This window comes from Eucyclogobius newberryi, unplaced genomic scaffold (assembly GCF_026437365.1).
Source record: "Eucyclogobius newberryi isolate DKJ021-1_F unplaced genomic scaffold, fEucNew1.0.hap1 SCAF_19, whole genome shotgun sequence".
NCBI classification, from domain to species: domain Eukaryota; kingdom Metazoa; phylum Chordata; class Actinopteri; order Gobiiformes; family Gobiidae; genus Eucyclogobius; species Eucyclogobius newberryi.
Window position 1 is genome coordinate 13,934,285 of NW_027315823.1, and position 21,557 is coordinate 13,955,841.

The 21,557-nt window shown below is 39.8% G+C and overlaps 3 protein-coding genes across 9 annotated transcripts in view; 1 reads left to right on the plus strand and 2 right to left on the minus strand.

The window, feature by feature from the left end:
• The window catches only part of manbal (mannosidase beta like), a 401,671-nt gene that overhangs the window by 208,003 nt on the left and 172,111 nt on the right, over positions 1-21,557 (plus strand). The window lies entirely within an intron of this gene.
• On the minus strand, positions 720-12,480 carry smpd4 (sphingomyelin phosphodiesterase 4). Of its 6 annotated transcripts, none has more exons than XM_072451783.1 (19): positions 12,415-12,480; positions 12,040-12,126; positions 11,533-11,669; positions 11,388-11,463; positions 10,632-10,734; positions 10,059-10,111; positions 9,832-9,983; positions 8,894-9,029; positions 8,068-8,133; positions 5,887-5,976; positions 4,410-4,549; positions 4,247-4,337; positions 3,578-3,678; positions 3,258-3,421; positions 2,356-2,561; positions 1,990-2,220; positions 1,676-1,804; positions 1,464-1,592; positions 720-1,046 (listed from the first exon to the last, which is right to left on the minus strand). In XM_072451783.1, the coding sequence occupies exons 1-19, from the start codon at positions 12,451-12,453 to the stop codon at positions 726-728; spliced, it is 2,451 nt and encodes an 816-aa protein (XP_072307884.1). In that variant the 5' UTR covers positions 12,454-12,480; the 3' UTR covers positions 720-725. The 6 variants fall into 6 exon arrangements, with proteins under 6 accessions (XP_072307884.1, XP_072307882.1, XP_072307883.1 ...); XM_072451781.1 differs by having other exon boundaries at positions 5,839-5,976; XM_072451782.1 differs by having other exon boundaries at positions 8,062-8,133.
• The window catches only part of LOC140365388 (semaphorin-3D), a 113,983-nt gene continuing 107,314 nt past the window's right edge, over positions 14,889-21,557 (minus strand). For both annotated transcript variants that reach the window (XM_072451787.1, XM_072451786.1), the window contains exons 16-18: positions 20,067-20,131; positions 18,960-19,096; positions 14,889-16,676 (exon numbers count right to left, since the gene is read on the minus strand). In XM_072451787.1, coding sequence (XP_072307888.1) covers positions 16,227-16,676; positions 18,960-19,096; positions 20,067-20,131 — 652 coding nt within the window. In that variant the 3' untranslated portion in view covers positions 14,889-16,226. The remainder of the gene's footprint in view (positions 16,677-18,959; positions 19,097-20,066; positions 20,132-21,557) is intronic.

The window sequence follows — 21,557 nt, forward strand, 5'->3', positions numbered from 1 at the left end:
AACAGATCTAGATTTTTTTTTTTGTAGTTTTTCCTGGCCGAGGAGGAGAGTCTAAGGACAGAGGACCCTGGGACATCGTCCCTCGCCACCACAGACATTGTCTGACTTCATCGCCACCACAGACATTGTTGATTCATTTCTCCCTGTGGCCCTCAGAGGCAACTGTTGTTGTGATTTTGGGCCTTACAAAAATAAATTGATTTGATTTGATCTAATTCAGATTTTGAGGACTTAAACTTTTCATTGTTTGCAAGCTAAGTAAACAAACTCTCAATATTTGTATTGGTAATTGAAAAGTAAAATTAATCAATAACCTAAGATATAAAACAAATACAAATAGATATGAAAAATCAGTTTTAGTTTAAAACACAGTCAGTTATAAGCAAACAACCAACATTTCTTTTAATAACGCCAGTTTCTTGTGCCATGGATCGATACTATATTTGTAAAGGGAGGCTTCAGTAAGTTCAAAGCTCAATGTCAGAACACTAAAATAATCCATATAAAAAGCAACATAAAAATAGTAAATATCATGGCGTGCTCATCATTGAATCCAAAAAACATGTCCTTACTATAATGTGGCTTTACATTAGTCGTCAGCTTTCACCATTATGAATAAAAAATAAACTATGACCAAATAGCAAGTTATATTTAGAACTGGGAAACACATACTTATCATAGCAAAAATACTTCAAAATATCGTAATCCTATTGTACACATTTTCGTTAATGAGTTTTTATTTTGTCCCCAAACAGCGTCATGAATAGTCCGCAGAGAAAGGCCCCGCTGACTATGAGCAGCGTGCTGGACACTGGTCCGAACGACAGCAGGGCCGCGAGCATGTAGAGCAGCATTAGCATTAGCAGCGTCCTGTAGCTGGCCAGCGGCCGCAGGCTCAGTCTGGGATGGCGCGGCTTGTTTAGAGTCCGATGGGTGACCGGACTGTGACTTATTCTTGCTAAGGTTTCGGGGTCTGTCAGATAGTGGCGACCCAAGCGACCGAGGACGTCCGGCCGTGAGCAGAGGGCGTTCATGTGCCCTCCAAACTGCACCACAAAAGACAAAACAGAAAGAGAAGTTAAAGTGTGGTTTTGACATGATATCTCTTTTAATCTAAACAGAGAGGAACAATTGGCCTATATTTAAACTATTAAACAGTTGAATACATGATCAAATAAATAAAAACACATTAGCGAATCACAACTGACTTGCAAAACATGAAATGAGAAATTAACAATATAACACTGTTCTATGTTTCGTATCTTAGTCATTTTAACATTATAATTTTAGTATGTCCATAAAAGTGAATAAAAGCCTGGTAAATTAGACAGGTTTTTTTTTTTTATAAGACAGTAAACATGAACACAAAGGTAACAGGATAAACAAGGCTATTCACATCAAGCACACTAAAATGGGTTTCTTTATGTACAGTAATAATGCTGTGACGTGTAAAGTGCACCCACCCTTCCATTGATGGCGGTGGAGAGCTTGTAGAAAAGGCGGACCAGTGCTGCGTTTTCATAACTCCTGATGGGCTGCAGCTCTGGGTCTCCCTGATACTGGATGTCGAATCTACGCTGGCCATTTATAATCTGAGAACGACAAGGGATTTTTAACTTCACTCATTCATATTTCCAAATGTTTATTTTTTATTTTTTAAAGAGAAAAAGCTAACCTGCATTCGCCCCACGTCAGTCAGGACAAGCCCGTTCTCCCCTTGAATGCAGTCTGGCAGTTGCTTGTTGTTGCCGTCCTCCTCAGAGCCCAGGAATGACATCAACTGTGTCAGCTGCCCTTGGTTCAACTGCACATTTTGACAGAATAAAAAGTTGCAAAGTTAACGCAATATTTAGACAAAAGGAAGACCTTATTTGGCCCGTCATGTCAGATTGAATAACCATGTTGTCTTTCAAAAGGCAAGTAAATTAACTGGTCATGTGTAAATAACCAAAATTAGATGCTCAGTCTAAATAAAACAGACCATCTTACCTTAAATATCAGACACAGGAACTCCAAAGCCTTGTCCAGGAGGTCGTGGGTCTTCTTCAGACACTCTCCGCTTTCCTCTGGCTCTGCTCCGTTGAACATGCTGTTCTGGTCGGGGGGGCCCAGGCCGAACCAGGAAAGGAACGAGTTGTTGGCGGCCGTCTCGCTGGAGTGGTCCGATATCCTTTTGGCCGTCTGTCTGGCCTGTGCAATCTGCTGGATTAACTTCATTACCTGGAAAACGACATCACAACAGACAGAAAATCATCAGAAATCATGTTGTGTAGTGCATCCTCAGCTTTAGTTTTGGCTGGTTCAAATGGAAAGACGACAGAAAAGACACTTTAGTTTCCATGTGACGTGACTTACTGCTCCTCTGAGTTCGGTCCCAAACATCTGCTTGTACTGACAGTCCTGGCCCTCGATGGAGTAGACGTGGCTCTTCACCTTGAACACGGTGTCGGTTACCACGCGCTGTCGAGAAGACAAGAAACTGCCTCCTTGGTTGGGTGTGAGGTATCCGCGAGGCTGCCGGTGGTGCAGGACGTGCTCCGGCTCCAGAAACAGCTGCTCTCCTGAACACAAACCACGTTTCAATTAAGATCATTTATCGGAAAGCGTGGTTGGACCGTGCTCACAACCATTTATAGTGCAATTGTGTTTGTGACGCCAATTCAATATGGTAAAATGTAAGTATAAGTTAGGTTACACATTTAAAATTTCAAAATGATTGATTTGAAGATTTTACAGAAAAAAAAAAGTATAATGTGGATATCATTAATTCCACAAGAGTTACTTAGCAACCACACAGTAAAGAAGGGCCAATATCCATATCAATTACACTATAGTTGTTATGATATGGCAAATAATAATACCCGATAACACCTTTATGTTGTGATCCGATTGAAAAAAACGTGTCTTATGTGTAAATTGTGTTGCTTGAATCCTTAATTGAACTTTACATTTTTCTATACAAACTGCAGCTTGACAGATGTGAAACTAAGATCAATATTCTCTGAAAGGATATCTTACAAATCTAAATAATTAGAAAACATGGAAACAGTCATATGCACTTTAACCATGTCAACAAGTCCATCTCCTGGCGTTTGAGAGATGCATTTGGTTTGGTCTTAATACCCCAATATCGTAGAAATATGATGTTCCTCGTCAACCATTTCTAGCCTCTACAACTCACGACTGCATGACGTCTGGGTCTTTCTTAAACGGGCCGGGCGACGAATCATTTTGGGCTTCAGGAAATGCCTCATTACCTTTCTGGATCATCTCTGGAAGGTTGGTTTGCGAGAAGACTTTGGCCACTCGAAACACCATCAGAGCGTTCTTGCCATTCACCAGGTCAGTCTTTAAGGCCCGGTTTAGAAACGCCTGGAACAGCTTGGTGTACACCAGCAGGTTCTCTTGGACAAAAGACTCCCTGAAAAAGGACAGGAGACGTCGGCGACATCAGTCAACGGTCATCTTGTCATTTAGGTCGGTCCTGATCCAGCAGAGGTCCGTGCACTCGCTTGGATACAATGCATTTCAAAAAGAGAAGACGCAGAGATCTATTAAACGCTCGCTTGTGACTCACCATTTCTCTGGCACTGTCCTGCTTATGTCCAGTGGAGTTGGGAGGGTAATCTCCCCTGTGTATCTCCAGGGCTGGATATAACTCAACCAAGTCTCCAAAATCTAGGAGAGAGAGAGATCAACCATCTCAGACAATCAAATCTTAACGAGTATTTAATTTCCAACCAGCCGTTTCCTTAAAATTGCATATTCTCTGATGGATTAAAAAGTTGAACATAATTTCACACTCAAAAATGCAACAATGATTGAAGCATAGGAACAAGGTTTAGTATATTTCTGTGACCATTCCAAAAATAAAAACGTCTAAGTGAAAATCTGCTGCTCGCTTCAAATAAAGATTTTAGATCAATATTGGGGCTGACGATGAACATAATCAAAAAACTACCTAGGACATTAAATTTTAGAGTTATCATAATTGTGAGGGAAAAAAACATCACAATCACGTCAAGGTCTTCTTTGGGCTATATATTGAACAAAAAACGATTATAACCACGATTATCGATTAACCTAATAATCTTGACATCACTAGATCTACTTAAGCTGTAGTTCAATACCAAGCACCAGAAAAAGCCTACATCATCCCCTTTGGGTACAACTTGGTTAGACTTTTGTACAATTATGCTTTAGTTGAACGTTATATTTAGTCTGCACCTCGGCCTTAGTTACTTACTGGTCTGAAGGAAGCGTCCAGTGGCCAGTGCCAAAAGCAGTGCTCTAGAAACAGATAGAGCTTCTGCTGAACAAACCGCTGTACTACCACCCTGTAATGAGGCAAACGTGTAAAAAACACAAGTAAAGACACGTTTAGAGAAAAAAGAGGTGGTGACTGTGACCTTTTGAACTCCTCCAGAGGGCTGGGGTGGGCAGGAGGAGAGGACAACTGCTCCGGCTTCAGGCTGCTGGAAAAGGCGTGCAGATGTTTGACCAGGAGTCTCACCACCAGCACGTGCTCCTCTGTAGGACTGAAGGGCTCCTGTGGAAGAGAGCGGTCACAAAGCGCCCCCCAGGGTAATTCATTCATTCATCAAGCAGCCAGTGATGATGCTTTGCTTCCCGTTCCACCAAGCAGCCAAAAAACCACCAGAAGCATGGGAAACGTTCAACGGAGCAACAATGTCCAGAGATGATGGGAGTTTAACAAGATGAAGTCACAAATAGGCCAATCACAATTAATTCTATATCAATAAATAAATAATAGCTGGAACGATGTTTTTGGCAAACAATGTCAGAAATGTTTCATTTGGCTTTGTATTTTTTCTACAGGGATTCTGTGGCTTCAGATTTATGGTGCCAGTGGTATAAAGTATATATTATTGTATATTGTCATTTTGATATACACTTCAGAATAAGTTACTGTGACAGGTATAATTAGAGTAGTTGCGTTACAATAACAGAAGAGTATCTAAATATAGACCAAACAGTTACTTCTTTTAAGGGTCAGCCTTTTAAATGCACTTGTTTTACGGACTGATTTTACTGTATATTGTTGTATATGTATTGTTCACTGTAAGTTTTTTGTGTTTTTATTGTTTTATTCTGTGTTTTGTGAAGCACTTTGTGACTTCTGTCTGTGAAAAGTGCTATATAAATACAATTTACTTACTTACTTAAAAACTAAATACAATAACGTAAAAGTTGTTCATGTGTGATACCACATGGCGTTTATCATAAACTTCCTACAGCAGCATTAAAATGGTGTTTTTGTAATGCAATGGTTTCTCAAAAAACAAAAAAAGCCTTTACTGGAACATTGTTGCACCATTTCTATAAAACCGTAGCAATAATGTCAGCTTCTGTTGTCAAGTTCTGCGTATCTGCTATTTTGGCTTTCGTGCTTTAAAAAGGTAAGCCATTTGAAGTGAAGCAGCACATTCAGCTTAGATTCATGCAAGCGTCAACACATTTCACACAATTAGCTACAGCAAAGAAGCACATTCAAACATGGCATGCATTAAATCCCAAACATTTGGGAATAACTACAGCAACGCCAAAAGTGAACTTCAATGCTTCATTCCTGCATTCACCTTTCACACAAGAATACTTCTCAAACAATATGTCCAGAAAATGTTAAACATGAACATCCAGGTGAAAATTTCCGGGAAGACATTTTAATGTGATGTGTCAATTTTATAATCTTAATGTAAAATATATTATAATAAAAGTTAAGCCGTGTCCCCACTAATTTACACTAAATGTGTTTGTTTCGCTTGTCTTTGTATTACAGAGAAGTATTCTTGAGCATGAAGTCATGACTGGCTTTACCTCCAGCAGGCCCCAGAGGGGCGGGGGTGAATGAAAAGGTAAGAGTACTTGGTAGGTGTGGAGGCTCCCAGAGCCTGGTGGGGCGTGGGGTTGGCACGGCATGCTGGACATACTGATGCGGTACTGCAGCAGGGCCAGCTGTTCACGCAAAACCACCAGGAGGGAGAGAGGGACAGCAGAAGGACCAGTGAGGAAGAGGGGTGAGGAGGAGTGGAGGAAGAAAAGTGTGGAGGCAGGTCAGTGGAAGAACAGGAGAAACAGGGGCACCAGAAGGAGTGCACAGACGAGAAATATCCATATGTTCAAGAGGAAAGAGCAGACAACAGGGAGGAGACAAAAATAAAACATTGACTGTGGGAACAAGACATTCACTGGACAGATGCAGACCTGCCCCTCCTCTAGGGATGGGAACTCATCTAAAGCTAACATTACACTAAAGTTACACTAATGCGGAGAGTTTTTATTGGGATATATTCTGGAACATTGAACATAACTGGACTCATTCACCTTTTTCTTGAGGTAGAATCCAGTTTTTGGATGGTTGTTAGGGAAAGTGAAACATAGCAAAGTTTACAATGACCTGTTTAGCACTAGAACATGATTCCCCATCTCCATTTTCCATTTTAAAACTCTAGTCAACTTAAAGATGCTCATTTTCTGGAGCACTGCAGTCATTTAGTATATTAATATGCAAATTTGATACTATATACTACAATATTAAATTAGCAGATCTGGATTCATCCAATGTCACTGTGCTGGTTTAAATTAGCTCCAAACCACACTCAAGACAAATCTTGCATTTAAGTTCACATCGTAGACACAAAACACAAGTCATTTGAACAAAAGGAAAGACTTGTTGACATGCAGGACACGGAATGGCAGTAGTTAAAAAACATGCAATAACTTAGGCAAAAGACAACAATACAACATACTGTCAACCAAAATGTGTTTATGTACCGGTAGTAGATTTATGTGCAACAAAAACATGATCACACTTCTACATGCAGGAAATTAAAGCAAAAGAAGCAAAAGCACACAACTTAAACCAAAAATCGAATTAAAAAAAATATCTCAAGCGATACATAAACAGAATTATACTTTCCAAACTCCATTCAAACAAACAGCAGTATAACTATGAGCTGTTTCCTCATCACCACATTCTGTCGGCAAAACCGTTAAATAACTGACTAGTTTTGATGACATCAGTCCTTTCATGTGGTCGGACTACTAAATGAATGTAATTTGCCTGGCAGTGCTCTACCTCACCCTCCAGTGGAACAGAAAGTCATGACTAAAGCGAAAACAAGTATACTTGAGGGAAATTCCTTCTCTGCATTTGACCCATCCTTCAATGCCACTGGGGCGACCTGCCAGGGGCCTCCAGATCTTGTGCCAGGACCACCAGAGCCAGAAGACTGAATATCACCAATTATGTGCATGGCTTGTTGAGTTACTATTAGAAACCATCAACAGAATAATATTTTAGGCTAAAAACCCAACCATAAATGGGTCTACTAGTCTAGTAGAAGGAAACAGGAACAATATTTCACACTATACATTATTTCTCGGAAACAGTAATAAAGGCTTCATTGATGGGGGTCTGGAAAACTACACTGTACATCAAAGCTGAGTATAGAAGCTAGAGCTCAGGCGTACCCAAATCAGGGCCTGCGGGATGTGTATCTGCTGACCGTCTGTTCAGTGCAAAAGTTAAGCAGGATCATGTGAAAGCTGGTATATAAATCTATACAATAATAGCCACTAAAAAGCACAATTTGTCTTTGCAGATCAACTCTACAAATTATTTGCAATTTACAATTTGATTAGCATTGATTTGGGCACACCACAGGAAAGAGTGGGCACCTTACTGCTGTAGCTACTTATACTACCGACTATTTACAATGTAAGACTAACCTTTTTAAATCCAGGCTTAAAACATATTTATTCAGACTGGCTTTTAACACTCTGTAATGTAATGACACTTTATCTAGTACAGATTGTTTTTACGTTTTTTTTTATTGCCTTGATCTTTATTGTGTGTGTTGTAATGGGCTCTATAAATAAAAGGTTGATTGATTGATAAATTAACTGAAAATGAAAAGAGCGTTAAAGGTGAAGGGACTCGTGTCGTGTGTCCAGCCACAGCCAGCCATCATGTGCCTCTACTACGGAGCAGGTGAGGGGGTGGGGGGGAGGTGCTACGGGGCAACAGCATGTACTGACCTTCACCTGAGGAGACTGGAGCTTCTGGTACACTTCCAGAGAGTAGTGATGCAGCCACATCTCCACAAACATCTGCGGAAAACACAAAACAGTTACAACTACACGGACGGTCCATTGGCCACACTAGATCGAAATGACAAAGGTCTAAATCACAAATGCAGATTTTCCCCATTGCAGCTTATGTCAACATCCCAAATTGAATAAGATAAAGTCGGTTCGAAAATAGATGTAGCAGATCATAACTAGGTCAAAATACAACAAACGAATTAGGTCAAAACTCGGACTGGGCAGAAAAACAAAGGGTAGAAATACGAGTCTTGAAGAGCGGATGTCGTTTATTGATGGAATGAAATGTAAATACAGCATAGGTCTTATAACCGTGAAAGTATAACTTCATATAAGTGTTTTTGTATTAATCATTGCAGTAAAAGATGTTCAGAGCATCCATCTTTTTAGACATTAAATCAAGTGGAGAAGGCAGAAGATGTATGCTGTTCAAATCTTGCCGCGATAAGAAGCCAATCTTAATGTGAAAACTAACATTGTGTGTGCTTATCTTGGGACCATTAACCACATGTGGAGTGTCCTGTGAACTTTTGAACCTGGACTGCTAAACTCTGAGCCAATAAAACTGAGGAGAGATGCAGAGAGCGCTCAGAGATGTTAGCGACCTCCTGTGACTGAGACCTTCAACATTCTCTCCTCGCGCGAGTAAAATAACCGCATCCTGTGTCGTTCTTGTTTTTGGAACGTTTCGGGCTCAACTCTTGACATTTCTACCACTCCGTTCGTGGGCGGGACGTTACCGGTACCGATTTGGCCGTGAGCTGACCTGCAGCAGCGCCTCGGTCCTCCAGATTTCCTGAGCGGCCGGGTCGGCGTTGACGGTGGGCTGGTGAAAAATGTGGTGCTTGAGGAGACTGGCATTGTGGACGCCGTAACCGGACAGGGACACGGCGGCGGAGCGGCTGAAAGCAAGGACAAGAAGACAAGTCAAGTGTGCGCGCTGATGTCGACGGACGGGACGGCAAGAATGTGTGGTTTTAATCGATAATGAGGGAAAAGTGTTAGTACTTCTGTGAGTGTTTCTTTTATTTAGAGGGAAATCGATTCATGTTCTTTGTCCTCCTTTGGGGTTTATCATAATTCACAACTGGAACATTCATTTATTGGACTAGTTTTACCGTTTAAGGATCGGTAAGATCAAATTGAGCATCTATAGCTTTTGTTGTCGTTTTTTTGTTGTTGCCGTGGATTTGGAGAATTACCTTTTCCGGCGTTTAGTCTTATTTTCATCCCAATTAAGGTCTGACAAAGTTCTTTTAAAGATCTGATAGTACTTGGTGTGAGAAGTTTGAGAAACACATTAAAGACTTTTTATGACATCATAAAAAAAAAAATCACCAAAAAAACATGTACCGTATTTTCTGGACTATAAGTCGCACCTCTTTTCATAGTTTTGGCCGGGGTGCGACTTATACTTATATTTATACTTATACTCCGGAGCGACTTATGTGATATTATTTGTTATTTTCACACTTGCAACCGCATTTCATACTCCAGTGCAACTTATATATGTTCTTTTCTCCTCTATTATACATTTTTTGGCTGGTGCTTATAGTCCGGAAAATATGGTATTTCTTTTCCACGCCTCGCTAAAACCGTGCCTCGCTGCAACAACAGTCTAAGGAATAAAGTCTGGCGGTAATGCAACACTCGGATGCCAACCGCCATAAAACAACAACAACAACAACAACATAAATGAAATACCTTGGAGACGGGGCAGTGACCGAGCCCCTGGAGTCAGAAAAGGGAGGCGGAGGTACATTTCCTTCACTGGGTAGAAAATATTTGAGGTAAGTGTCCACCAGCACAAAGTAGGCCGTGTCTGCCATGTTCCCGTGATGGCCTGGAGGGGAAATCTACAAGCAGAGCATGAGACTGATCAATTTAGCAACTACTTTGTCATTTTCAAAACAAGGCGCGTCGTTACTCACCTTTGGCGTGAGGAGACCGTACGCAAAATTAAACATGAAGTATTCAAATGGATCTGACCAGCGTTAAGTGAGTAAATAACACAAACACGGAAATCATTCAGAATAATTCAAAGTGGCAGGTTGAGCTTCTCATTCAACTAAAATGCAGTTAAGATAATTACATTTAAGAATGAGCTAAATATATTTTGACACGTGTCACTCTAAACTCCACTGCACCGAAAAACGTGTTTGTTGTAAATTGTGCCAAACGTTTGGGTGAATGCAGCATCTCTTTGGGTCTGATGTCATCAGTTTTACACTTCCTGTAATTTTCAACCGTTTTCAACTTTTCGGCACAGACTGCAGCTTGATAAGCGTAAAAAAACTATCATGTATATTTACAACAGAAAAAGTATTATACCACCAAATGATCATGATCATAATCTGTCTGAGGTTCGGCCCTGGCCTTCAGCTTTCATTGATTTTCTCCTGGATGCTCCCCATTGTGGGACAAATACAGGTTTGCTTATCTTATTGTGTTTTTATGACATATTTCTTCTAATGCAGGAGTTATTTTTGAATAGTGAAGGATACTGAAGTTGAGAGTGAGGAGTCTGGAGACAGGAATCTGCAGTTTGTTGTGAAAAAGGGGGCAGTCTGGGAGCACTCCTTGTTGGATAGAGGCTTTAATCGGACCCTAAAAAAGAAAACAAACCGGAAACGTTAAAGATAAATTTACTTTTAAAACTATTGGAGGTGATTTCATACTAAATGTATGGCATTTTCTCCTTCGGCAGCTGATAAAACTATTCCACAAACAACCTTCCAATAATTTATTTCCAATAGTTCAGCAAGCAATATCTTAACTTCCAAATACATATACATATTAAAGAGGAAGCTACATAAAATTGATAATAGAATGGTAATGGCATTATAGCTTGTATTTTCAAGACAACATAGATTAGTTTTGATCTTAAACAACGTGACAAAAGAAACAAGTCTAATGGCTTCTGGTTGAACACTGCTATGATTTTCATTTGACTCTTTAGTACAATAAGTCACCACGTCGAAACTATGGAGAGCAAAGATCACAGCAGGAAGCAATGATTTTGTTTTGTCTAAAATGGCTACGTGATGCTGCTGAATGCAAAGTTTACCATTGATTACAACAACAAAATTAGACAATGAAGTACATAGGGGCAAGGGAAAACTATTATCAGTTAACGTGTTTAAAAGCTCTTAAAAATCAGTTTTGTGGAATAGGCCTTATAAAGAAAAGCACTTAAGCCAGGACAGTTGAGATGTTCTGCTTGTAACAAATTTGTGATGAACATACTTTAAATGACTTACCGGGAGATAGTTAACTGGTATTTCATATTTGTATTCTTCTGCTTGGAGTTTATAAACCAGCTTTATCATTGGTCCACTAAACATGAAGAAACTTGGATTAGGGACAGACACTTGACAATGTAAATTCCATGTAGAAAGGTTTTACTTGGGACTTAAAAACTCCAGGACAATATTGTATTCCGGGCTCCTGGAGTGAAGCAGTCGCAGGTTCCAGCCCGAGATGATGCCATCCAGACTGCCAAACACCGTCTCCACCAGCCATGGGAAAATGGAATGCAACTCCTACAGTTATAGAGGGAAAATGTTAACCACAAATAAGTGCAAATGAGATGAAGTGAGGGTATAACAGGGAGCCTTCATTTTTTTGAGTCACAGAAACAACGCCACAATAGCTAAAAAATAATCCAATTTGGTCTGCTGAATGCACATCAGTGCCATCGAACAATACCATTAGACCAATTTACCGCAACTCCACACATGCTACAAACTCAAAATACCCCAGATACATGAAGCATGCAGAGCAAACGGCTGTAATCATGTTTACCATCAAATAAATAAAGCAAGTCAATAGTTAAAAGTATGGCCAGTCAGAACTACTCGCTTTCCCATTTTGTACAAAGATGAACCTCAGTGTAGTAGAATATAGAAGTACCTTTGCAGGATAATCATCAATGATTTTCACCAAATCTTGGCAGCGATGTAGAAGAGGTTTGGTTGTGGAGTCTGCCTTTAGATTTGCCTAAAAGACACAGATGTACAATGTTGAAAAGCAGTGCCCAGTACTAAATAACGAAATACAGTGTTTCACACAGGGCTTTACCAAAACTATGGTCAATCTATATTTGGATAATTGTATTCAATATAATTTAATAGATGTGACATATGGCTTCTACTGATCAAAACACTGATTACAGATAAATATGAATATGACTCTGAACTATATAAATATAGTTACTTCTAGGGCTGCAGAAGTTTGTTCAGCTTGTTTTAGACTCTAGTCTCCAGAGCATGAGAGCAGATCACTCACCAGTAAAAAGCTGGGCTGCTGTAAGGCTGGAGCAGCCATGGAGCTTCAGGGACAGTCACAGCTTTCCTGTGTTTGGGGAAACCATTGGTGTTACTTTTACTTTGCAGTCTGTCAGATAACACACATTTGACAGCTCAACACAAGCTCTGCGAATGCGATGATGGAGCTGATACAAGTGTTTCTCTATCCAACACCACTGTGATGTAGCACAGTCTTGTTTATTTATGTGGCCCATATTAACTTTGTAAAGTAACGTTAGCACAGGAGTGGCTAACCAGAAAAAGCTAACTTACAGGCCGACAATAAAATCAATGACAGAAACTGTGGTGTAATGGGTTGCGGTTCGAACCTCGCGGTGATCGAGTACATAAGTCATGTAAAAGCTGCTTACCTTCAGTGATGACAGTTAGTCTAATGTAAGAGCCATGGAGACAGCGCCAGAGCGTGAGACAGAAGTATGTTCAAAGCGGTATGTTCAGAGCGTACTGCCCCGCGCATGCGCAGCTGCTGCTTCTTCTCTGGTGACTGCGCAGTGCACGTTCACTGTGACGCTCACGACTGCCACCCTATGGAGAAATAAGGTATTTTCGCTAATTCCTTATTTAGCAAGAGGAACCACCCTCTCCCCTTTTCACACAGGACAGTGGCTGAAAGGCTTTAAGAATCTGCATAGTGGAGTTGGAAAACAAATGTATTTTTCCTCCATCCTACTCCTTTTCAAGCACTGAATACCTACAGACAAAAATGCACAAAAAGCTCAAACAATTAAAATAACAATACAAAAAAATCTATGTTCACAGAATATCAACTTCGGGATTCGAACTTATTGGTAATTGTATTGTTGTAGCCACGGTGCCCAAATAGTTTCCCCTCTGGAGCAAAACGTTTAAAATGTTTTATCAAAATCAGTAACACAACATAGTGTAAGTCTGAAGCAGAGTGTATTGTGTTGATTGTCACCAATGTTGGGAAGAAAATCAATGCATTTAATACTGAATACCTGCAATAAAATAATTTTATTGCAGGTATTCAGGACTCTGCATACTTGGAATACTCTCGCTTCACGCGTTATAGTTTAAAAATGAAACAAAGGATTAAAACGGATCTAATTTTATTGCAGCGTTTGTTCAGAGCAGGAAAAATCCCACTCTCACCACATGAGCACTTTTTTCAATGTTTCTTACTAATGCTGTGCAGTTTGAGGCCTAATATGATCAAATACCACAATGTATTACTTAAAATTTAGTAAAGTAACAGTGAATACCACTAAATTAAAGAGTAACTGTACCAGAATACAGTTACTTGAAACCAGTTTTCTGAATATGTATTCCATGTAGAATGATGATGATGATATATGGTGATATGTGCATTGGGTTAGGTTTAGGGTTAGAGTAGAGATGGACCTGAATGTCTCTAAAACACGTAGAGTTGGACCTGAATGCCTCTAAAACACGTTGAGTTGGACCTGAATATCTCTAAAACACATGGAGTTGGACCTGAATGTCTCTAAAAGACCAAGGGCCCACCGCTGACCTCACTGAAGTGTAGAGCTGTAATGTCAGCCTACTATTACTGATGCTGTCTGTATCTCCCCCATCTCCACTGTGGACTCCATCCGCTTTCTCAGCACCACCATCACCCAGGACCTCAAGCCCACCATCAGCATCAAGAAGGCCCAGCAGAGGATGTACTTCCTGCAGCAGCTGAGGAAAGCCAAGCTGCCTGTGCAGATGATGGTGCAGTTCTACACGGCCATCATTGAGTCCATCCTCACCTCCTCCATTACCGTGTGGTACGCTGGAGCCACAGCCAGGGTCAAACACAGACTACAGCGCATTATGCACTCTGCTGAGAAGGTGATCGGCTGCAGACTTCCATCTCTGCAGGACCTGTACGTTTCCAGGGCTCTGGGACGAGCAGGTCGGATAACAGCCTTCTCACCCTGGACATGGACTCTTTGAGCCACTCCCCTCAGGCAGGAGGTCACTCCCCTCAGGCAGGAGGCCACTCCCTTCAGGCAGGAGGCCACTCCCCTCAGGCAGCAGGCTACCGTCCATCTGGACCAGAACCTCCCTGCCACAGGAATCGTTTCTTTTCCTCTGCCATTGGACTCAAGAACACTTCCTAAACACTGTCACTTTAACCATAATGTAATCACTCACTGCACTGTTCACTTTCTGCACTACATGTGTAAATTCAACTGTAAATGTGTGTACATATTAAGCTTATTTTTTTAATTCTTATTTCTTTTATCCCATAGCTTATTGTTATTTTTATCCCATAGTAGATTTAAATTGTTTCTCTTTTGACTTATTCATTGTTCATTGTTTTATGTTGCACTGAATCACCTTCTGTTAATTGACAATGGCAATAAACACTTTCGGTTTCTGATTCTGAAAATGTCCTGTGAATCTGTGAAAATATGTATTTTATTGTTATAAAATTGTAACTTCAAAGTCCCAAAGACAACCAAATAAAAAGTTATAGCCTATTTATTTGTAGTTTGTTCATATAAAAATATTACAGACTCTTATTTCCAATATTATCAAAGGGTTGTTCACAAAACTTAAAAATGAAAACCAAATCATAAATGTCTTAACTATTAGTAAGTTCTAAAGAAGAATGAAGTAAGAAAAGTAAATACATTGCAAAAAGTGGTGTTAGGCATATTTAAACAATGTCCATTTGAATGTGTGCGTTTCTTCGAGCTTGTCTGAGGCTAATGAAAATCCTCATTTCTTTAGCATCACAAGTCAGAACATAAATACACATTAATATCACAATATTTTAAATACAGTAAAACACAAGTCAGTAAAGATGCAACACTGTAGCTGTAAGTATTTTGTCTTTCATCTAAAGGATTAAGTGAGCTAACATCTTTGGTTTTATTTAGCCTTTTGTAACAAACACACATCACCTTTTTAAAAATCAATATTTACATGTTAATGAATATGGTTTCATATTGGATAGTTAAATGCTAAACCTAACCACGTCTAGAGCCTAGTAGTTTACGGAATTTTGGTATCACTAGCCTTCAAAGTTTGTATTACAATAAAAGATAATATTCAAAATCTAAAAAAAATCTACAAAGTCTATATACTTTATTTCTTTGCTCCAATGTTTGATTTAAAGGGAAACTATGTGACTTTTCTGGTGGCGGGTCCATCACGGGTGTATAAAAATACATTTAAAAACACTTGCTGCGCCACTCCGCAGATCTGAGCAGTAACGTAGCCTGGTGGCGTACCAGCTTGATTGATACGTTTAATTGGGGAACGTTCCAGACATAAGGTGACCGACCCTCCAGCAGAAATGTCACACAGAGCACTTTTAGATTTGACTGTGAAACAAATTGAGTTTCCACGTTACAGAAAAAGCTTTTAAAGGTAGTCACGTGGACAAAGTTTTTCAAATCAAGCCGTTCCGACTTTAATTCCGGGCTCATTTTCAATCGGAAGGCTTTTGAACTGTCAAAATGTCTTGATTTCAAAATTAAAACCAAATCCAGACGACTAGCTTTACTTTTTTCCAAAATGGCTCCCTCTCTTGGACGAATGAGGAACTACACCAACATCTCTCATCAAGGACAAGAGAAAGACATCTTGTTTCTGTTACATACATCTTACGTTAAAAACACATGGCTGTTTCAAATACATTTTTTAAAAGTAGTAGAAGTATAGGGAAGTATTAACAAAACACGTCTACATACTCTTCCACACGCTTACACATCAACACTACTGGATCACACGACTCATCCCACTGCATTAAATTATCCCTCTTCCTCGCTAAGTAGTCCTTTGCGTAGTCCATCTTTAGGACATCGGCAGGGGTCCGGGCGGGTTGTTCCTCCTCACCCTCGCCTTCCTGTTCTCCTGCTTCAACTTGAGCGAGCGCAGTTTCTGCTGACGCCTCTTCTCCCTGTACCAGAGCTGCTCGCAGTCCTCCGCGCTCAGGCCGTTCGCTCCAAACATGTTCACGTAGTTGTAGTTTCTCACGTGCGGTTGCGGTTGAAGCCAAGAGTTCCGGTGCGTCGTCTGTCCCAGAAAGCCAGGCACGCCAGCCGAGGGGACCCTGCCCTGGACGGCGGGGCCCGGGTGGGGGGTCTGCTGGTGGGGCAGGTGGATGACGTGAAGTTGGTACTTGGCCTGGACTTGTTTGTAGGAGTGGTCCAGACTAGTGCAGGTGTACAAGCCGGCGTCGGAACGTTCCAGGTGTTGAAGCAGCAGACCGCGCTTCAAGTGGAGGGAACGCTCACTGTCCTCCTGGGAAACAAGGAGACGAGTGCGTTAGGGTCGTCGCTACGATCAGTTTAGTAGTCGACTAGTCAGCGATAGTTTTTTTTTGGTTAGTCATGAAGACTTAAGACTTTTTAAATGCAATTTCAACTACCGTATTTTCCGGACTATAAGTCGTATCGGAGTTTAAGTCGCACCAGCCAAAAAAAATGCATAATAGAGAGTATGAAAATAACAAATAATAAAACATATAAGTCGCTCCGGTATATAAGTGTAAGTTTATAAGTAAAAATATAAGTTTAAGTCGCACCCCGGCCAAAACTATGTAAAAAGGTGCAACTTATAGTCCAGAAAATGTGGTAAACAAAGGTTGAAATATTCTCTGTCTTTGTTCTTCTTTATTCTTTATGTCTTTTAGAATCTGTATCATTCAGTTAGCGATTACATGGATCAAAATCATGTTCTATACTCGACAAGTCACATGTGCCTATCCAGAGGTTGCGCATTTGATCTACTGGTTGTATATGTTGCCATGACACTCTATCCATTTAGTATACAAATGTGGTGGTTGGGTAAGCTGGCAGGCATGTGGCACTAAACCAAACCCTTGGGCATTCTAGTCCATTTACATGAAAATAAAAACATCTTAAAAAGGTACTTGGAGGTGCACTTTGTAGGTGTAACTTGTCTGATCACGGGTCCGCCACCCACTTGCCTCCATCGAGATCAGGGTTGGTAAATGTTTTAAAAGATAGACAGATACTGAGCAGTGCTAAAACTAGTATCGAAACTAAGTATTGACTCAACACACAAATAACAAATAACAAACAGGACAAAATGTGATCTTTCCTGAACAGTTTCGTAATTATTTATAAGACCACATGGAAACACAAAGAAAGTACTGTTATTTTGTGCAGATTTTTTTTTACATTATTGTGGTATCAGGTCCAGAGCCTATTTCTTAGTATCGAAATACAATTTTTTGTGCCATGACAACACTATTGGAGATGATATTGCAGTGCCTGGAACGTCCCGCTTGCATCTATTCAATGCCAGTTGTTTTTATTGCTACAAAAATACCTTGAAATAATGCACTGTGACTGCGCTCGCCTATCCACAGATCTGACGTATAAGTGGGTCTGAGGGCACCATCTGCTTGTCTCCATGGAGATGTGTGACATTCCAGGCAAAGCGGTGGTTGGTGGCCGCTCCGTCAGAAATGTAACTAACTGCAATGAATGTGGATAAAGTAATGTGTTGTGTGTGTTTATGTATCATCAAAAACTACATATACTGTTATGTCACCAATATACGTTTGTCACGGTCATCCAAAGCAGAAATATGTGACAAAATTACTACAGTCCAGTCAAGTTCCATAGTGATAGACGTTTTAACAAATTGTTTCATTATTAAACTCTTAACAAACTACTCCAGATGACTGTGAAACCTTTGTTACTATAATGACTCTGATACTATACTACCTCAAAGTATGCAGCTTTTAACTGTACATTTTGTGTACATGTGTAACCAGTTCATGTATTGTTGTTGTATAATCACACAAAATCTTTATTATTTTTGTTTAATATTGTGTTCAACATATCTGGTATTTGTTTTATTGTGCTGTCAGTGTCCTCCAGCCCCTACTTCTTCTTCGTGTGTTCCCCTTATAAATTTGATGGTTGTGACTTCCTCTTCCCTTTTAATATCTTCGTGCGGGGAAGAGGTCAGTCATCCCTCGTGTCGTCCTTCATGTTTTATATGTTGTATATTGATTTCATTGTTGTTATGTCTCTTTTAGTTTGGGCTGGATTTGCCTCGTGGCACATGTAACTTATTTGGTGTGTTTCTGTTTACCAGGTATGTTTTTAGCCCTTTTAATATCTTCGTGTGGGAAAGAGTTTGGGCTGGATTTGCCTCGTGGCACATGTAACTTATTTGGTGTGTTTCTGTTTACCAGAATAAACGGATAAACCGTGTCTCGTGGCCACTCGATTGACACACCCAGCATAACACAACGCAGGAACACTCCGGTCACACGTGGTAAGCATATTTTAGTTTTTTTTATCTTATAGTAGATTTCAATTGTTCTTCTTCAATGCATGCACTTCATGATTCTATATAACTTGTTTTATCATTGTTCAAAGTTTTATGTTGCACTGAATCACCAAAGCAAGTTCTTGTGACTTTTGTTCATTGGCAATGGCAATAAACCTTTACTGACCCTGAGTACCGAAGGAAACACATACTTCTATAACTAAAGACAAAGCTGAAAACAAAACACGGTGATGGGAGTGGAGTGGACAAACGTACTTGAGGCAGTGGTGGCTGGCCGTCTGTGAGCCGCGCCGTCCACTTGAGCTCAGCGTGGCGAGAGCGAGGGGCGCACTCCAGGAAGGTGGTGTTTCCCTCCACAGCGTACACCTGCTTCACCTCCACCGAGTCCACGTCTGGACCAAAACACACGGGGCAGAGGATTAGGAACTAGCACTAGTATTATTACACATTCATAAACCATAGCTGTAGTAAAATGTGTTAAATTACAGTTAATAGGAATTCATATATTTCAGCTTCCTGTTTATATGCTGGTTATTTTGAGGACAATTCAAAAGATACAATGTTTTATTTGGATTTGTTTGGATACTGTTGTTAATTGCTATGACAACGGTTCACATTTTAACCACTGAAGTTTTGATGTCGCTTTTGTGAAACCTAAATTTTAAAGGCTGCAACAATTAATCGACTAATTGTGACTAGGCGACTTTAAAAAAATATTTTAGTCGTATTTTTATAATTGTTGCACTATTGTTGGACTCTACAGACTCTAAAACAAATGCAAAAAGATGTTTTTAACAAAGACAGTGGCATTATTAAATCGAAATGTCAAACAAGAATAAACAATTTCTGAATTTGATCAATAATACACTTTATTTGCACATTTTCTAATATATAGACGCCTCTTTATTTGAATTGTTTATGTATTTAAACGTCTCAATGTACTATAGAAATAATTGGTTGACAAGTCGACCACTAGTTGCAGCCCTAGAGGTTAATTAAACAGAATTTGGGAATATGTATGTGCTAAGAAGTAACTAACTACTGCATTTAAGCCCAACATACAGTACATAGCAGACAAAATCTCTGGTATTTGTACAGAATTACTGCAGTTGCACAAAGCAGCCTCTAGAGTTCTCGATCCTTCCACCAAAAACCTCATCTTTCACTTTTAGAGCTGTATAGACACTGTATTTCTTAGCTGGAAGTAAACTAAAGCTCACAATGAAGTTCACACAGCAGCTTATCCATCACTACTACATATATGTAAGTCGACATGTTTGTATAGTTGACCCGTCTGCTTGTGTGTAACATAAGAGACACATGAAAAGAGTTTTGCTTTAAAATAATGAGGGAAATCCGCACCGTCGTCTGTGATGGGGCACTGACTCCAGGGGTCTCCATACTTCACATCCTGTCTCCGAGCTCTCCTGAAATACATACAAATCATTGACTACTACATCAGCGGGGAGAGTGCGTACTGAGAGTTGTATTGGCACAATAACACCACTCATCATTTATGTACTCGGCCTCTCCTTATACACGATTTGAACTAAGATTAAGTCGCATAATTCCTTGTTAAGTCAAATTGCGTTGTGTATAATTGCGCTGGAATGAATGGACGAGCATGGTTTGTTTTGATTGTGGTTGTAGCGCTTCAGATTGAGAGTATTGGAGTAATAAAACATAAGGATAAATGTCTTGAGATGCTCCTTTATCCAAGTTATGAAAGTTCCTGATCTCGTAAATTGTGGTACCTGATTTTTATACCGTAAAAGGAGAAAATATATATTTAAAAACAAAAATTAATGGTATCTAGTTAAAAATCTAGCTTGTTCCTTGCTCCCACTAACACTTGGACACATTGTTGGCGTTGACATGCATGACCTTTTGGTGGACCATCATCACAGCCAGCGCAGTCTCCTCCCAAAACGTATACTTATACATCTCGATACCGATATTAAGAGGCTAAGTGTACACATACAGCCATATTTTCAGCCTAACTGCTCTTCTATCTTCCTTTTTACTCAATTTGTCAAATCTGATGCACTGAGGACACACCGGGAATGAAAAATAAAAGCAATATTGGCGTTGAATTTGAGCTGTATCAGACCGATCTTGGGAAATCGGCGTACGTCATTTCAAGCCGAATCCTGAGTCACGGATAAAAAAGCAGATAAACCGGCCCAGGCCTCTTGTTTTACGCTGTTTATCCTTTCAGAGTCGCCTGTACGAGCTGTTACATCTCCTCCTGCTGCAGTTTGACAAGTTTCTGTTGACTTTTTCAGATGTCTCTCACCTCTTCGTCTGATCTCCTCTGAATCCCTGGTATTAGTACATTCGAACTCGTGCAACTGATGTTTGTGAGACTGACGTTTCATAATGTGTCTGACAGTGTTTCATGTGCAATTGTAATAATCATAATTTACCCAGTACATAGGACGCTGTGCTATAGAAAAAGGATGAACACTGGTACAGGAATTACTTTAATTTAAGCTTGGTGATTGTTTGGGACAGTGCTAATATACGTTACAACATACGTTAATATAGGTCTTATTTATAAAAAACAATAACTGATTCTGCTTGAAGAAGTGCATTTGTAAGCCTTTTTGGCGAATCCTGATAACAATATTCAAGACGATATTATGTCAATCAAACAGAAATGTCTTTAAATGTATTGTATTAAATTAAATAAATGTATGAGTTAGTTTAATTACCAGATTCATGTGAACTAGCTGTAAAATATATATTTTTCAAAGTGCAAAAATATCACCGCTGTCATTTGAAAATTCACAACATTCATTTTTTTTAATTTTTTTATTTTTGTAGCTTTTTAAAAACTTTATACTATATACT

Coding starts and splice junctions, on each gene's coding strand:
- smpd4 (XM_072451779.1), bottom strand. CDS start 12,453: ATGGCTGCTCCAGCCTTACAGCAGCCCAGCTTTTTACTG. Junction 11,464..11,532: donor CTGGAGTTTTTAAGTCCCAA/GTAAAACCTTTC, acceptor CTTCATGTTTAG/TGGACCAATGATAAAGCTGG. Junction 5,977..8,061: donor TCCAGTCTCCTCAGGTGAAG/GTCAGTACATGC, acceptor TTGCGTGAACAG/CTGGCCCTGCTGCAGTACCG.